The sequence below is a fragment of the Clupea harengus genome, chromosome 25 (genome assembly GCF_900700415.2).
Source record: "Clupea harengus chromosome 25, Ch_v2.0.2, whole genome shotgun sequence".
NCBI lineage: Eukaryota > Metazoa > Chordata > Actinopteri > Clupeiformes > Clupeidae > Clupea > Clupea harengus.
The window spans coordinates 7346566-7360561 of record NC_045176.1 but is presented as its reverse complement, the minus strand read 5'-3'; the positions used below and the strand labels follow the sequence as shown (position 1 = coordinate 7360561).

At 44.9% G+C, this 13996-nt stretch overlaps 3 protein-coding genes across 7 annotated transcripts in view; all 3 read left to right on the top strand.

Moving 5' to 3' along the window:
- Window positions 1–6: 6 nt before the first annotated feature.
- Window positions 7–7086, top strand: stam (signal transducing adaptor molecule (SH3 domain and ITAM motif) 1). Its single transcript, XM_031563117.1, has 10 exons — window positions 7–90; window positions 300–390; window positions 729–924; window positions 1284–1378; window positions 1612–1700; window positions 2843–2930; window positions 3144–3198; window positions 3387–3543; window positions 4452–4570; window positions 5148–7086. Exons 1-10 carry the CDS (start codon window positions 37–39, stop codon window positions 5344–5346), a joined length of 1143 nt encoding a protein of 380 aa, XP_031418977.1. The 5' UTR covers window positions 7–36; the 3' UTR covers window positions 5347–7086.
- A 99-nt stretch (window positions 7087–7185) lies between these two features.
- Window positions 7186–10776, top strand: tmem236 (transmembrane protein 236). The gene is made up of 4 exons (XM_012827894.3): window positions 7186–8060; window positions 8479–8551; window positions 8948–9071; window positions 9204–10776. Exons 1-4 carry the CDS (start codon window positions 7807–7809, stop codon window positions 9812–9814), a joined length of 1062 nt encoding a protein of 353 aa, XP_012683348.2. The 5' UTR covers window positions 7186–7806; the 3' UTR covers window positions 9815–10776.
- Window positions 10777–13261: 2485 nt separating this feature from the next.
- The window catches only part of cacnb2b (calcium channel, voltage-dependent, beta 2b), a 28828-nt gene continuing 28093 nt past the window's right edge, over window positions 13262–13996 (top strand). For 3 of the 5 annotated variants that reach the window (XM_031562930.2, XM_031562931.2, XM_031562929.2), the window contains exon 1: window positions 13262–13835. In XM_031562930.2, coding sequence (XP_031418790.1) covers window positions 13788–13835 — 48 coding nt within the window. In that variant the 5' untranslated portion in view covers window positions 13262–13787. The remainder of the gene's footprint in view (window positions 13836–13996) is intronic. The other 2 variants (XM_031562935.2, XM_031562933.2) reach the window with 2 other exon arrangements.

Here is a 13996-nt window from a genome sequence, read left to right as displayed (position 1 = left end):
TTCCGCAACGACCCTCAGCTCAGCCTGGTGTCAGCCATGATCAAAAACTTGAGGGAGCAGGGCGTTACATTCCCTGCTGTGGGGTCACAGGTGAGGGAGGGGCTTATGCATTCCCAAAATGGGCTTTTGGCTTCTTGGATTCAGAGTGGTTCTCTCTTGAATCATCTTAGATGTGAGTTTGTAACACCTGGAATGAAATGCTCTTTGTCACATAGATAATTGTGGGGAGGTTAGCAATTGTTAAAACCCCCTATCATACTAAAATTATACTTTGCATTTTGTGTGGTTCTTTAATGAAGGCTGCTGAACAAGCTAAAGCCAGCCCAGCATTAGTGGCCAAAGATCCTTCCACCACAACAAACAGAAAAGAAGAGGACGACCTTGCTAAAGGTAAACACTGCATACAAACATTCTGTACCAAATCAATCAGGAAGTTACAGGGGATGAAGTCATGAAAAAAACGTGGTAGCAGTGACCGACAAACTGGCTCGTTGTTGATCCAATATTTCAGTGCTGCTTATTCATGGCCTATACCATAATTATATGGCTCAGGACTGTTGAGTACAGTGGCAATCCATAAATCAGTATCATCAAGTAACAACTTTGAATAGTCGTATTCAACTCCTTTTTTTATTTGTATTTGGTCCAATCTGTTTATTTGTGTGAAATAAGCCATAGATCATTCTAATAAGTCCCCCTCCCGCTACCCCTCTCCCTCCCTCACTCAGCCATTGAGCTTTCTCTGAAGGAGCAGAGGCTGCACCCTCAGACGTCCCTCTCCGGCCTCTACCCCAGCGCCAGCAGCCTGCTCGCCACCAACAAGCCCGAGGGACGCAAGGTGCGCGCCATCTACGACTTTGAGGCGGCCGAGGACAACGAGCTCACCTTCAAATCTGGAGAGATCATCACCATTCTGGATGACAGGTGCTCCTCTCGCAATGGTCCCTTGCATATTTTTGTACAAAGACTCTGTTTCCGAACGTTTAGCGTGCCTGTGCTATGGGAGGCACCCATAGAGTAAAGGCAAATGCCCATAGGCGTTGTCTGACGTGCATGAAAAGTTGAACAAACGCGCAGTTCGGAGATCACTGAAATACTTACACAGGAAAGCCATGTGCATATTATTTCTGTCACGTGTCTCTTTATTGGTAAACCACTGAAACAAACTTAAGGTAGGAAAATATGTCTGAGTTGTGGTGTGTAACGCTCCTATATTTTAAAAGTGTCCGTAAGGAGCACCAGTGCACGTGTGTGAAGCTCCCTCTGCCGTCTTTTCCTCACAGTGACCCCAACTGGTGGAAGGGTGAGACGTACCAGGGAGTGGGCCTGTTTCCCTCCAACTTTGTGACCGCAGACCTGACGGCAGAGCCTGAAATGAGTTGAGTGGCAGCTCTCTGTTCTCCTCCTTGCTGGATGGAAGCTTCTCTGTGTTCTTTTCCCTGTCCCAGACACACCCTTAAGTAATTTGCTCTAAGTGTCTTGGCTCTGAACAGGATGTTGAGTCATGTTAGGGAATACATTCAGTTAATAAGTTGGGACGGCGCCTGAACTGCCTAGCCCCCCATTAGGTTTTCGTGCTTGGTTTCATAATTATCATTTTATCCATCTCAGTGAAGACTGAGAAGAAGACGGTCCAGTTCAGCGAGGACATCCAAGTAGAGACCATCGAACCGGAGCCAGAACCAGTCTACATTGATGAGGTGAGACAACAGCTGGCAGCGTGGAGAGTCTTAACACTGATGCATATCTGTGCTCCCCACAGGTCCGAGGATTACCTGCTGGTCCTTTTTTAAGACAATATTTTTTATTATTAAATAATTCTATTCATTTTACATAATATATTTCACAGATCCAACCCCCCAACTGTCCCCTCCACCTACCCACATAGGAAGAGTAAGACAAAGTTAAAAGAATTAAGACAAAAACCCTCTAGTGTGTACAAAGATGGTACTGTTTGGAACCGTACTGCTTGGTCACCTGCACCTTCTTCTGCAGTACTGGGAACCTTCTGTAATTGAGAACAAGCTTGAACCTAATTTGGCCTCTGCATTTCGTCTCACTGTGTTGACTGCAATTGTAATTTCACGTCAAATTAACTGACACGTGTAATTATTGAGGCTTCTGCACGTATTTATTGCCATTTCATGCTAAATGCTAAATGCTAACGTTGGTGAAGGTCTGTGCCGCTGTGCATCTCTCCTCTTTCTCCTCACGCCGTATTCTCTCAGTATATTTTGGAATACTCTGCTGAGTAAATGCTGTAAATGCACTTAGCTAAAGTGAGTCTGTTTCTTTGTAACAGCCATACAACTGCAAAACAAATTAAAATCTTGCTTCTATTTAGCCATGACCTCTTTGCTGCATGTTGTGCAATGGTCAGGTTACGTGTGCTCTATACTCTTGGGTCTTGTAGCTACTAATGCTTTCTTTCATTAAATGACTAAAGTCAAAGAACAATTACACAATAAGGAGAAAAGGTGTTTGCTTATCTGGTCCGTGCTTGTACACTATCCACCGTGTCTACGTCTTCTAATGTAACACCAGATAACGTCTCTCTCTGTTCAGAGCATGCGAGACCCTTCTCATGATAGCAGAACCAACAGGTACGGGAGGGGTCATTCTCTCGGACGGATACAAAAATATAATGACCAAATACACACAATATCCCGGCTGTTGCTTGCTAAGCTAAACAGTATGGTTACTATAAGCTAGTCACTCCCATTTGAGTTAATCAACACCATTTTCCATTGGAACGCATCCGCCACAGCTTTAAATGTGTAAATATCCACATCAGTAATGTGTACAAGAAAGACCCACACGTTATTCCTACTGTGCTTTCCAGGAGAAGATGGACCAGTTGTTGCAGATGATCCAGAGTGCAGACCCAACAGATAACCAGTCGGACCCTGTGGAGCTTCTGCAGCTGGAGGGTAGGATAAAAAGCCTCCAGGCTCATAAAAGTATTGCTTTTGTCCAATAAGAACATGTCATCAATGCCAAATGCTCCTGTTGATGTTGGAACCTTATTTCCCCTAGTTCATTTAGGCCTGTATAATGTTGTTTTTGTGTCAGAGTGCATCTCTCTGCATTTGTATAGCACGTGTGTTCAGCACATGCTAACGGTGTTCTTTTTCCTTTGTAAGGTGCCTGTAACCAGATGGGGCCACTCTGTGATCAGAAACTGGAGGACATTGACAGGTGCTGTGTGTGGAACTTCTCAGTTCTCAGATTATGATTTGCTCCAAACAATAATCACGGAAATCCCAGAAATTATGCATTTGTAATCATACTCCTATTTGTCATTTATTTCCACTTGTATTGACGGTACAAAGTGCTATTGATACCCAGAGTATCCCCTGTGAGCTGTGTTGTGGTGTGTTTTACAGGAAGCACTCCGAGCTGTCTGACCTGAACGTGAAGGTGATGGAAGCGCTGTCCATGTATGCCAAGCTCATGAATGAGGACCCAGTGTACGCCATGTACGCTAAACTCCAGACCCAACAGTACTACATGCAGCAGCCGCCAGCTAATGCTTCCCAACAGGTACAGATACAGTGCCTAATAGAGGTGCAACGTTACACGGGAATATTGTCCAACCGGTACGCCCCCTACGGTTCAGTATGCATATGTGAACCACGGTATTACGGTACACCTGTCAATTTCGTTGAATTTTCAAATCTTGCCTACTGCGCTGCTGATTACACACACGTTGTACGATGTACATTGTGGAGTCTATCAGCGCTCTGTATGCAAATAGGAGCTGGAGAAAACAACATTAGCTCAACTTGACAATGGCGAATGCTAGCCGAGAGAAGCAAATTTGGAGAGGCGCCGCTTTCAAATCCACTATGTGGCAACATTTTGGATTCAGAGTTCAATATGATGACGAGGGTAAGAAGACTGTAATCAAACAAAGTAGTGTCTGCATGCATTGCTTTGCCACTGTTGGCTACTTGATGTCTCATTTACGTCGCCATCACTCGGCCCTATCTCAGGTGGGGCAAGGAGAGTCCACCCGTTAGCGAAAACACAATAATCTTGCGCTGTGGCCTTCCAACAACTATTTGTGACGGATTAAAAAAGAAACCCAAAAAACAAAGAAACTAGATGAGCACTCAGAGAGGGCAGACTTCCACCAAATCTCGCAAAGTTAGCGAAAGTGAAACTAAGTTCGTGGAACCGCCCCGTTAGTTCCAAAAATGTGATGCATACCGAACCGTGGGCCCATTGTACCGTCGCGTCCCTAGTGCTTAACCACCAGGGTTGCTGTTAGGTGTGAGGCCCTATTCCATTGATTTAATATTAGTGTCATTTAACACTGGTGGACTTTTATTTAAGATGGTGGATGTTCATTTGGCAAGAACTGTGTCCAACATAAATTTGTGATTGCCCATTGATGATGACCACACTGAGCTGGTTTTACATTTCCGAGCTTTGCTTGCTGTGAGCAGGTGTACCCAGGCCAGACGCCAGGAGGTTCATATGCGGTGCAGGGCTACAGTGTGCCCCTGGAGCAGCACCCCTCCCAGCACCAAGCAGGAGGTCCCATGCCAGGCCCGCCCAACCCCAGGTACTCACCAGGTTTTACCACACCTAACCAGAACTGAGGCAGCCAATGTGGGTTTGTAGTCTGTGGATCAACGGCAGTGTTTGTTTTTTGTTCTCCAACTATTGACAAACGATAAACTCAGTGTCACCTGAACCTAAGTCGCTCTGAGTTAAATATTTTGAACTTTGACAATGTCACTGGATGTGACTTTTCGTAGTCATAGCAACTATGTGTCATAATGCATCAGGGGTTCTGTGATTTTACTATGATACTATTTAACAAATTAACAAGTTATTTTTCAATTATTATTATTTTCCATTTTCTTCATTCTTTCTCAACAACATGCCGATTGACAGACTATTAACCCACATTTTAGACTAATTACAAATGTTTGTATACATTTGTTGTATGCTACTGGCGCAGTTTAAAACTGTATATTGACATATTGTATATGACACCTGAATTTCCCTAACGGGATTAATAAAAGTTTATCTTATCTCTTATCTTATATTCAGAACAGTGATGTAAACAGTGTCAATTCTGTGAGAATAACCCGCGTTGCCTTCTTCAATCTCCCTTGTGTGTTTTTCTGTTTCAGTGACGTGCACATGTACATGGCCCAGCCTGCCGTCTATGGCCCTAACCCAGGCAACATGGTTCCAGGTGACGTTCCCCCCTATCAGAACCCCTCCAGCGTCCCAGCCGGAATGGGCCCGCCCCCTAGCTACGCCCAGAGCCTTCAAGCCCCTTCTGACGGCCAGCAGGCCCCTTACCCGGCTGACAAAGCCTTGCTATAGAGGCTGGCACAGACTGAGACCAACCAGTCCCCTCTCCAAATTTCTATCCTGCAAATGCGCACACACACGTACATACAGTCATGCAGATTCCCCCGGCCCGATTATGTACATAAATTGACTTACAAATTCTTTCAGAACAGAAACACTAACTCTTACTGCAACGTACACATACATATGTACACACTCTTGCAAAATTGACACACCCACCCAGTCCAAATATGTAGGTGTTTACCACTGATTGTGTTGACAGTCAGTGGTGAAGAGGCAACGAGTTTCTTTTTTTTTCTTTTTTTTTTTAAGACGGAACATTGTCATTTCATGTGACGCATCTATCATTTTTAGAAACACTAAAGACTGGAATCCACGTGGAGGAAGCCTGAGTGGACAGTGCCAGGGGAAGGAAAAGGAAGAAGCATGCATACTTTTGTACATACAGTACCACAGTACCGTCTGCCTGCACTGGTCGCCGTAGCATCGTGTTTTGTCATTGCAGCTCCCTGATTGGACAGCAGGGGCCCCTCCCTCAGTGTCCTCATAACTCATTGAAGTCCTCATAACGTACGCTGCCTCTGAGGACCTGTGGGAGGAGAAGAACACACACACACACACACACACACACACACACACACACACACACACACAGCTACAGGTCCTAGCTGGGTGTTATGGTCAACCTCCCCAGATGTCTTTAGGTGTCTGATTTGCTCAGTGTTACCATGCATTATTTTGTAGCGTGACTTTTAATTTATATATTTTTTGATTGTTGTTATTACTATTTTTAATGCACATGCGTGTGAAGAAGAGGAAACACAAAAGGACAGAAATATTCTACCTGATGTATATTTAAGAGGCTTGGGACTCCCATTTTAGATTGATTCTGTAGATTCAGAACGGCTGCCTGCTCTGAGACCCGGAGTGCCACACTGCACGCCAGGTAACGATTTATTACTGTATGTCCATGCACTTTTGGTTTTACCCTGACATCTCAGAATGTTTCAGTTTCAACACTAAAGACCACACACCCCTGACTGAATACTGAAAATCCACAGAAAATCCGCCGATCTCAAGCAAAGCTAAGTTTAAAACTCTACTGAAGATGCACTCCTTTTAAGCATTTCAAGCGATGGGTTGATCTCTCGATTTGAGTTGATTGATTGATTGATTGACTGACTGACTGACTGACTGACTGACTGACTGACTGCTTATTCTTTTGAAGACATGATATGAAGATGGCCATCTTTTAATTTACTGGAAAGACGGATGGCCCCTCTGCATACTCCCAGGCCAGTTTCTCTTGTGCTGGATTATCAGATCAGGTTGTTGTCTAAATGGGCTTGCTGTAATCTGAGTGGGGATAGAGTGGTGCTCTCTGATCTTCTCACGGGGTTTCCTCCGATGGTTTTCTCTTACCTAGAGTGGCCCTCCTGCTTTTGTCCCCCCCCCCTAAGATGAAGTGTGTAAGATATAAAACATGTTTTTGGAAAACTGTCTACCCTGGGACCACAAGCCAGTCTTAAATAAGCACTCCTTTTTTGCACATGGTGTTGGGAGGTCGATGTCCCAGATCTAAACTTTGTCCACAGGGAAACGTGACTTTGTTTTTATGTTTTGACTCAAAAGAAAAAAGGGGGGTTCTTGTGTCAGTTCTGCAGTTATGTTCCAATGTAGCCAGCTGTTTGTATGTACAATTTTAATCATCTTAACTATGATTAGTATTCACAATAAAACTAGGCCAATGTACATAACGTGTTATTTTGTCTTGATATTGCTCATTGTTTTTGCCACAATGTGTTTTGGTACCAAACAGCTGATTAGTTTCATATTATAGTCAAAGCTTACTTTCAGGTGGAAAGGGAATAATTTAACATCATCGAAATCTTATGGTGTCTGTTGAATTATTATCTAGTGAAACCACATGAAGAAACAAAATATTAAATCAAAGCTAATATAATATGGGGTTGTTGTTTTTTAGGTGTAGGACTCCAGCAGAACAGTTGACCAGTAAAAGCTACTCGTGTATTTTTTTCCTGCCACTAGATGGAGATGAGACGGTAAATTATAACCAACCGACTTCTGTAATGCCCGTGCACACAGCATTTTTAATCTGATCGCTTGACTTGACTAAGCTGCACAAAAGTTATCTTTACTACGCTAGTTGCACTTAGTTTATATTTTTTCGAACTGCAATAACAACAGGGCAATACCAGCCATCAGCGCAAAAAAAGTACTCGAGACTGTGCAAAATACTGAAACGGACTTAAAGTTCTCATAAAGAGTGGCGTGACGAGCGCATTGATGGAGCAATAAAAGTATACAGCGAGTGCCCTTGTTAGCAGAGCAGGTGTCCAGAGTCCACTCCAGACCAGGACGTGCTGAACCGTGTTAAGACGGCGTCTGTGACTGAGGCTGTGCTCCGCTTTGTTGCTCTCCACATCTTGAAGCCCCTCGACGTCTGTCAGGATGCTGTCTGGGAAAACGGTCAAAGTTGTCCTTTACGAGGTTCTCCAGTTCGCCTGTCTATGTGTGCCTTTGTTCATAATCATGGAGCGCTTTGCATCTCTGATGCGCCACGTCCGGGGGGGCGACCTAACCGCATATTGGCTGGTGGTGGCTGCCTCAATTGCCTATGTGACTACTGTGTCCTTACTTGTGTGGGTGCCTCTGAAGTACTTAATTCTGACGTCCAAGAGATTCATCTCTGAAATAACATCTTGGTGAGTGTGGTATGGAAATTAGCTTGAAGGCAAACCAAGTTTTTAGAAACCATTGGAAACCTGTAGACCTGGGTGAGCAGAATTGTTGCCACCTTCTCTTTACTTCTTAAAAATATGGAAATATGGGCTATATTTGAAGGATGATTTCAGTAACCTACAAGAAGCCACCAGGCGTAGCGCATTTACATTGTACCTAGTAAATTCCCAGTTTTGGTTTGTGCTTATGAAAGATATTAGTTGAAATGCCAAGAAGGATCATCCTCATTAAAACCATGGCTGTTCAACCAGCTGTGTCATGGGCTCCATCTGATATGTAAACTTTTGGAAGGCAGATGTTCAGTAACTGTCTTGAGAGATTATAAAATGTGATATATGAAAACAAAACAAAAAAAAACATGAAACATGTGCTCTTTTTCAGGAGGCCAATAACACTGGCTTATGTGATTGTGTGTCCATTGCCATGCTTTGGCATTCTCCTCGCTAGCGCCAAGGTACAGATAACATGTTATGAGAAGAAAGGGTTGTAACAAATTAATATATTTAAATGATGTAATTTATGTACAAATATAACAGTATTGCTGGCACAAAATGCCCAGAGCGAGTCCAAATATCAGAGCTGAGGTATTCAGTAACTCACAGTGAAAACAACAGGTTTTCCATTAACCTGTAAGCGGTGCGTAAAGAGCTGTGGAATGTCAAGCCTAATGTGACTAAAGTTTTATTACTTTGATCATAAAAACCAAACTAGACTTTGTCATACTCATTTGTGTTTTCATATCAAGTGGTGCTGTACAGGTACTGAGTGAGAACTCTCATCTTAGTAGTTGTAAAAGCATTTGTGTTGGACTGGGAAATCATGTCCTCTCTTCTTTTTTCAATCCTCAAAGGTGCAAGTTGATGGTGGCCACCGATTAGATCGTCTCACAGAGCTTGCTGTGTCCTTGGTACTCATTGCACTGATCATTGTGGACATTGTGGAAAGAATCCGGCCTTTTCGCCTCACTGGACAAGGTAATGAGACTTTCGATCCTATCGTCATTCACTACATACATCAATTTATGTCCTTACAATTGACATTGTTTAAAACTTCTGAAGCTCATTTGTATTGCTGTGATTCATTTCACGTCTCCTGTTGACTGGAAGCTGAGGGTCTGGAGCCTGACTTTGAGCTGCCCGCACCGGTCCTCACACACCTGGAGCAGGTTGCCACCGTGTCGTCCCAGCTCAGCCCCGAGCGAGGCCAAAACGGCTCCGTGCACCAGGCAGAGTCGGGGAATGGGTCCTTGGGGAACCGCTGGAGGGACGCAGAAGGCTACAGCAGGCGGGCCTCTAGGAGCGCTTACCTCTACTCCTCCTCTCGCTATCCCTCGGGACGCCTGCGTGCCTTGTGGATCAGAGACCCGAGAGTGGAGGCGTTTGTGGAGAGCTTCATCTTCTGGATGGACACTACGGAGATGGTCCGGGTGGCAGAAGTATCCTCTGTGTACTACTCAAACTGGATCTTTCCGGTCTATATACTGGCCTATCTCTCCACACTGCGGGTGGTTGCCACACCAAATAGCCCACTTCTGCCATTTTTAGCGGTTGTCCTGCAAGACCTGCCCTTCTTGGTCATCAGGATATGCTTGGTTGCTGTGTTTGGCCATGTGACACCCCTCCTGTATATCATGAAGAACCTACTTGTGTGCCTAACGTACGTGTATTTCATCTTTATGACCAAGCTTAAGGTCTTTAACAGGACAAGCATGTTCTGAGGACTGTATACATGTGTCATTAACCGGTACAGAGATAGCCGTAAGAGAGAAAACCAAGGGATGAATTTATAGTAAAACTGGTGGTGTATTATACAATATGCTATATATTGATGAGTAGAATACCTCATGTGTTTTGCATTGAAGTCATATAAATGTAAATATTATAGAGTTCCATGGTAAGGTTGCTTTGAGTAAAATGTTTTGAGAATACTAGTTAGCTGTCTTTACACTCTAACAGCCATTACTAAAATAGATTATTAGGGAGAGCTGGGGTCCATAATGAACAACTTAAAAAATGTGCCAACCATTCAGTTGTCAGACTAGCTAGCTAGGTAAGAATAACAAGAACAAGGCTGTCTTGGGTGACCATGTGATATACAGTCCAGTTGACTGGAGAGGTGTGTGTAAAAAAATAGCTAGACAATGTCACTTTAAGTGAGTTGATTCAGTTACTTCATACTGGCCAAAATCACTTAGAGCTTATGCATTTATATATGAATATTTTGTCGTTTTTGGTCATTTGAGATACATATTTGTGTTTTACATATTTATAATATACAGTATGTATAGTGAACCTGGAATATTTTGAAGATACTTATACACGTTTGATTGCAGCCTTAGGCCTGTTTTTCTTCCAAGGTTATGTTTACATTTTTGTTTGTGTGCACACATTTAGTGCAATTTTTTTTTTTGTGGGGAACTGCTATGGAACATTACATCAACAAAAAAGAGCAGGTACAAATTACAGTAGAACGAAGGCTGAATTTTATATTTTTGGTTCAGATTCAGTTTCCGTTGCTTGAGTCTATTGCGATGTTCACATGTATTTAGCCTTGCTTGCTTGTTTTATTCAGCCATGTTTGTTCTTGTATGCATTTTCCAACCCAACAACCGTTTCACTTTTGTAAATAGAGTTTAAGAAATCCCAAAACAAGGACATAAGATAAATAATGTGCTTGATGTAGAGGATTACTGTCTTTTGTCCCTCCTTCAAAATGACATCTTTACTGTGGGCATAGAGGCATTTTGTAGAAAGTGTTTTGTCCACACAAAAAAACGCATGTGGTCCCTCCATATGCCATCATTTAATTATGGGTAATCTGGTTAGTTGAACGCATGAGGCAGCCAGTGCAATCATCATGAACCATTGAACCAACAATAGTACTGAACCGTTACTGGTTTTGAGTTCTTATAGCGCATGCTGTCTGTTGCTGGTCCAAATGCAGCAATGTCTCCCCTGGTTCTGGATCCACTGTAGTTCTGGTCCGGAACCATTCAAGAGTCAACCACTGCCAGGGCTTGGCCAGCCCAACCAGCAGAGACCAGCATATGACCTCTAGTTTGTCAGGACTTCAACACACAACCAACACTGATCAAGAAGTGTTGGTCTGCCAGCATAAGCCACAATTGCGCAGCATGTCATGCAGACTTATCAACAGTGTTGGTGTTACAATACAGAGATGAATATTCTAGAAGTGATGAATAGCTAGTGATTGGGGTGCCATCTGCAGCATAATATTGTTCTGAGACGGCAGCAGCAGCTTTTTGTCCCTCTTTGTACTACATCTGTGTGCATTATTCATGTGAATGTGACCTTGGAGCTTCTTGAGTGCGAGATACAAGCAGTTGGATTCAGATGGATGTTTGTGCGCTATCTCCAGTCGTCCGACAGCAGGGCACATCCAGTCAGAGTTATGCCCCCCGGTAGGTTTGTTGTGTGATGCATTGCCCAAGCCCACATAATAGGCACGTCAACAGAGCTGCCAAAAATTCACAGAGAAAATAAATCCTTCCCTGAAAATGATATATATCACAGTCCTCTCTGTGGTGGGTTATCTATCTATGTTCAGTAATTAAAAATGAGAAACAATAAGCAAACCAAAGCAACAGACTTGCTCAATTTTAATGCTCAAGTGAAATCATCGGAAAGTGACCCATTGTTCTTATGTGAATTTCTTTTGTCTTTGACCATATTCAAATGAAATGTTTTTATTTTTTTTTTCAACCTTAATTAGTTTGATATATTATACATGAAGGTCAGGAGACATGCAGAGGGTGTTAGACTGTGTTTACTCGGAAACACTGCCTACTTCAAAGTGTGTCGCAACCCTCAGGGCATAACCTAAATTCATTCAGATTTATCATCAGAATCAGCATATAGAGCAGCCACTGCAAATGTAATTTTACATGCTATCTTTTGCCCCAACACCAGGAGGCAATCACAAGAGAGACCGAAAGGACACACATGCAGGCAGTCTGATAGATAACAGAAGAAAAGAGTATAGACTGATGATAGAGACAGATGGATGGATGGAGTGATGGAGAGATGTCTGCTGATGTGTGTGTGTGGGAGGGGATTGATCTGTGTTTGACATGTATGTCTGTATATGTCCATGCCTGAGGCTCTGTGTGTGTGTGTGTGTGTGTGTGTGTGTGTGTGTGTGTGTGTGTGTGTGTGTGTGTGTGTGTGTGTGTGTGTGTGTGTGTGAGAGAGAGAGAGAGAGAGAGAGTGAGAGAGGATTTGTAAGAGGGGGAGAGGCAGAATTGTAATCTGGTTAGACCAGCGGCGTATTTGAATTCTGGCCGTGTATCTCTTGCGCTAGCGTCTCCTTACCTGCCCTCGCATGCAGAACAACAGGCAAGAGGGAGAGGGAGAGAGAGAGAGATAGAAGGAGAGAGAGAGAGAGAAGGAGAGAGAGAGAGAGAGGGAGAGAGAGATAGAAGGAGAGAGAGAGAGGGAGAGAGAGAGAGAGGGAGAGAGAGAGAGAGAGAGATAGAAGGAGAGAGAGAGAGAGAGAGAGAGAGGGAGAGAGCAAGCAGGCATACGGGAGGGAGGCGCAGCCACTACCCTGCCATCACCATCACCACCCCCTTTCCCCTCCCCACTACTCCTCCAGCACAGAAGAGACAGCCGTGACTCAGGTAATGAGGAGTGCCTGTGACAGAGCAGCACTCACTCTCAAGGAGCGATGGGGGGGGGGGGGGGGGGGAGTCATGGATCAAAACCCCTTTAAGATGGGGTGGTGAGAGAGGGGGGGGGAAGAGGGAGGGAGAGAGAGAGGGAGGGGGGGAGAGAGAGAGGAGGAGGATCAACAGACAGGGAGGAGCTCGGGGGAGAGGTAGTCGAGACAGAAGCGGTGCACACAGCGAGCGAGCGAGCGACTGAGCGACTGAGCGACTGACTGAGCCAGTGAGGCTGGAGCCAGCCTTCTGCCTGGTGTGCACTGGAGACAGGGAATGTACTCGCAGACGCGGCTGGCACGCCGCGCTCTGATTGGACGCTGCACGAGGGGGTTAAAAAAAAGAGAGAGAGAGAACGCTGACGCAGGAAGGAGTGCAGGAGAAGGAAGAAAATGACATTTGTGCTGTGTATCAATCCCACATTCAGGGCTCGTTGCTGAGCGTGGGGGAGTGGGGAGTGGGGGGCAGCTGGTGGTAGGGGGAGCTGGTGGTGGCGCGGGAGGTGCTGGGGGGGGGAGCAGTAAATAAATAAAAAGCAAGGAGGCGAGGAGGAGGTGAAGTGCACCCCTGCAAGGATGAGGGAATCAATCGCACACCTGGAGGCACCAGAGTGAGTGCGCTGGAAGCATAGCCCCTGGATCTGTTTAATTCTTTTGGAGGGGGTGTGTGGGAGACGACAGCAGCTGATCTTTGATGATTTTTTAAGCCCCTCCACACGAAAAAAAAAAAAAAAGAAGCTTTGTTTCGTTTCTCTCCATGGCGTTCTTAGAGGGCTCAGAACATCCGCAAACTCGTCCGAGCGCCAGACCTGTGGCGAGGCTCTCGGTCTGCACGGAGTGATTCTACAGGCTGCCGCGGCAAGCTGCGGGGCGCTGGACTGGCCGTGGTGAGGGGATGGTGAGGGGATGGTGAGGGGATGGCCGGGCCAGGTTGAAGACGCCCCCGCCGCTCCCTCCCTCAGCGCCTCTCCTTGGCTGTGCTCTGGACTCGACCCCCCCTGGTTGTCCTCTTGATGTATTGCTGTGGTTTGGGACACTGGCGGAGAGTACAGTCCACCTATGTGAGTATCACTGAAGGCTTTTAATGCAGAATGTCGAGGAAATGACACCGGTAAAGGGGGAAGTGTGTGTGTGTGTGTGGGGTGGTGGTGTGGGACTGGACCAAGCAACAGTTCTAAGAATGAAAGGGGACAAGAGACATGTTATGTGACTTTCTCAATGC